Source organism: Cariama cristata, unplaced genomic scaffold, assembly GCF_000690535.1.
Source record: "Cariama cristata isolate BGI_N322 unplaced genomic scaffold, ASM69053v1 Scaffold42445, whole genome shotgun sequence".
In the NCBI taxonomy this organism is placed as follows: domain Eukaryota; kingdom Metazoa; phylum Chordata; class Aves; order Cariamiformes; family Cariamidae; genus Cariama; species Cariama cristata.
The window spans coordinates 1-1,979 of record NW_009617693.1 but is presented as its reverse complement, the minus strand read 5'-3'; the positions used below and the strand labels follow the sequence as shown (position 1 = coordinate 1,979).

The 1,979-nt window shown below is 60.1% G+C and overlaps 1 protein-coding gene across 1 annotated transcript; it reads left to right on the top strand.

The window, feature by feature from the left end:
- Window positions 1-444: 444 nt before the first annotated feature.
- Window positions 445-1,809, top strand: CHMP2A (charged multivesicular body protein 2A; the record flags this gene model as incomplete). Its single annotated transcript, XM_009700610.1, has 3 exons — window positions 445-612; window positions 1,063-1,242; window positions 1,679-1,809. Coding segments are annotated over exons 1-3 (479 nt in total), but the record flags the coding sequence as incomplete, so codon positions are not given.
- Window positions 1,810-1,979: the final 170 nt, after the last annotated feature.

Sequence of the window (1,979 nt, the reverse complement as noted above, 5' to 3'; positions counted from 1 at the left end):
ACCCATGTTCGTGTCCCCCTTCCATATCCTTTCCATGCGCATGTCCCCCATATCTGGGTCCCCATAATGTCCACATCCCCCACATCCATGTCACCCCGTTTGTGTCCCCCATATCCATGTCCCACCGCATCCCTGTGTCCCATCATGTCCCTGTGTGCCCCACATCCATGTCCCACCATGACCATGTCCCTGTGTCTACCATATCTGTGTCCCACTACGTCCCCCATATCCATGTCCCACCATGTCCCCATGTCCCACCAGGTGCCTGTGTCCCACCATGTCCTCGTGTCACCCATATCCGTGTCCCACCACATCCCTGTGTCCTCCGTATCCATGTCCCACCATGCACCTGCATCCCCCATGTCCGTGCTCTCCTATCTGCGCCCCATCCATGTCCTTGATGTCCATGTCCCCCCATCTGTGTCCCCAGGTGCCACTGCCACCATGGACCTCCTGTTCGGGCGCCGGAAGACGCCGGAGGAGCTGCTGCGGCAGAACCAGCGGGCGCTGGCCCGTGCCATGCGGGAGCTTGACCGCGAGCGCCAGAAGCTCGAGGCGCAGGAGAAGAAGATCATCGTTGACATCAAGAAGATGGCCAAGCAGGGCCAGATGGTGAGGGGACACCACCAGGGGACACAGAGGGGACACAGAGGGCACCAGGAGACTGCAGTAGGGATGGGACAATACAGAGGAGACCAGGAGACACGGAGGGGACGAGGGGATGCAGAGCGGTCCAAGGCACTTGCCTGGGGACATGGTGGGATATGGGGAACATGGGGACATGGCGGGACATGGATATGGGGGACACGGGGATGTGGTGGGACACAGGGACATGGTGGGACATGGCTATGGGGAACACAGGAACATGGTGGGACATGGATAAGGGGGACATAGGGATGTGGTGGGACACAGGGATGTGGTGGGACATGGTGGGACATGGATATGGGGGACACGGGTACCGTGGTGGGCCCTGAGGGACACAGAGGGGTCCCTGGAGATCCCCTAGGTCTCCTGGGGGACCTCATGGCCGCTCGATGTTCCCCCCACACACCGGACCTTCAGGACGCGGTGAAGATTATGGCGAAGGACTTGGTGCGGACGCGGCGCTATGTGAAGAAGTTCATCACCATGAGAGCCAACGTCCAGGCCGTGTCCCTCAAGATCCAGACCCTGAAGTCTAACAACTCCATGGCCCAGGCCATGAAGGGTGTCACCAAGGCCATGGCCACCATGAACCGGCAGGTGGGTGCCCATGGGGATGTCCCTCCCCAAGGCTGTGACCACCATGAGCTGTCCTGAGGTGGCCGTGAGGACATCCCAAGGACTGTGGTCACCACAAACTGCCGCAGGGGAGACTCCCCGAAGGCTGTGGCCACCACAGGTTGCCCTGGGCTGCCCATGAAGATGTCCCCAAGATCATGGCTACCACCAGCTGCTTCAGGGGGACATCCCTGTGGCCATGGCCACCAGAAGCTGCTTGGTGTGGCCCTGAAGTTGTCCGTCAGATTGTGACAACCATGAGCTGCCCCTCAGGGGATGTCCCCGAGACCATAGGCACCACAAACCACCCGAGATTGCCATGGGGACATGTAGCCACCATGAACTGCCCAACACGGCCATGGGGACAACCCTGTGTCCTTGTGTGCCACGCACGTGTCCTGTTCCTGTGTCCCCTCAGCTGAAGTTGCCGCAGATCCAGAAGATCATGATGGAGTTTGAAAAGCAGGCGGAGATTATGGACATGAAAGAGGAGCTGATGAATGACGCCATCGATGACGCCATGGGGGATGAGGACGATGAAGAGGAGAGGTGGGGGACACAGAAGGGGACATGGATGTGGTGGGGTGGGCACAGTGGGGAGAGGGAGTTTTGGGGGACAGGGACACGGGGGTGGAAGATGTGAGAAGGGGACTTGGTGGGGTGGGGACACGAGAGGACAGACTTGGGGACGCTGGGGACATGGAGACGGGGATTTGGGG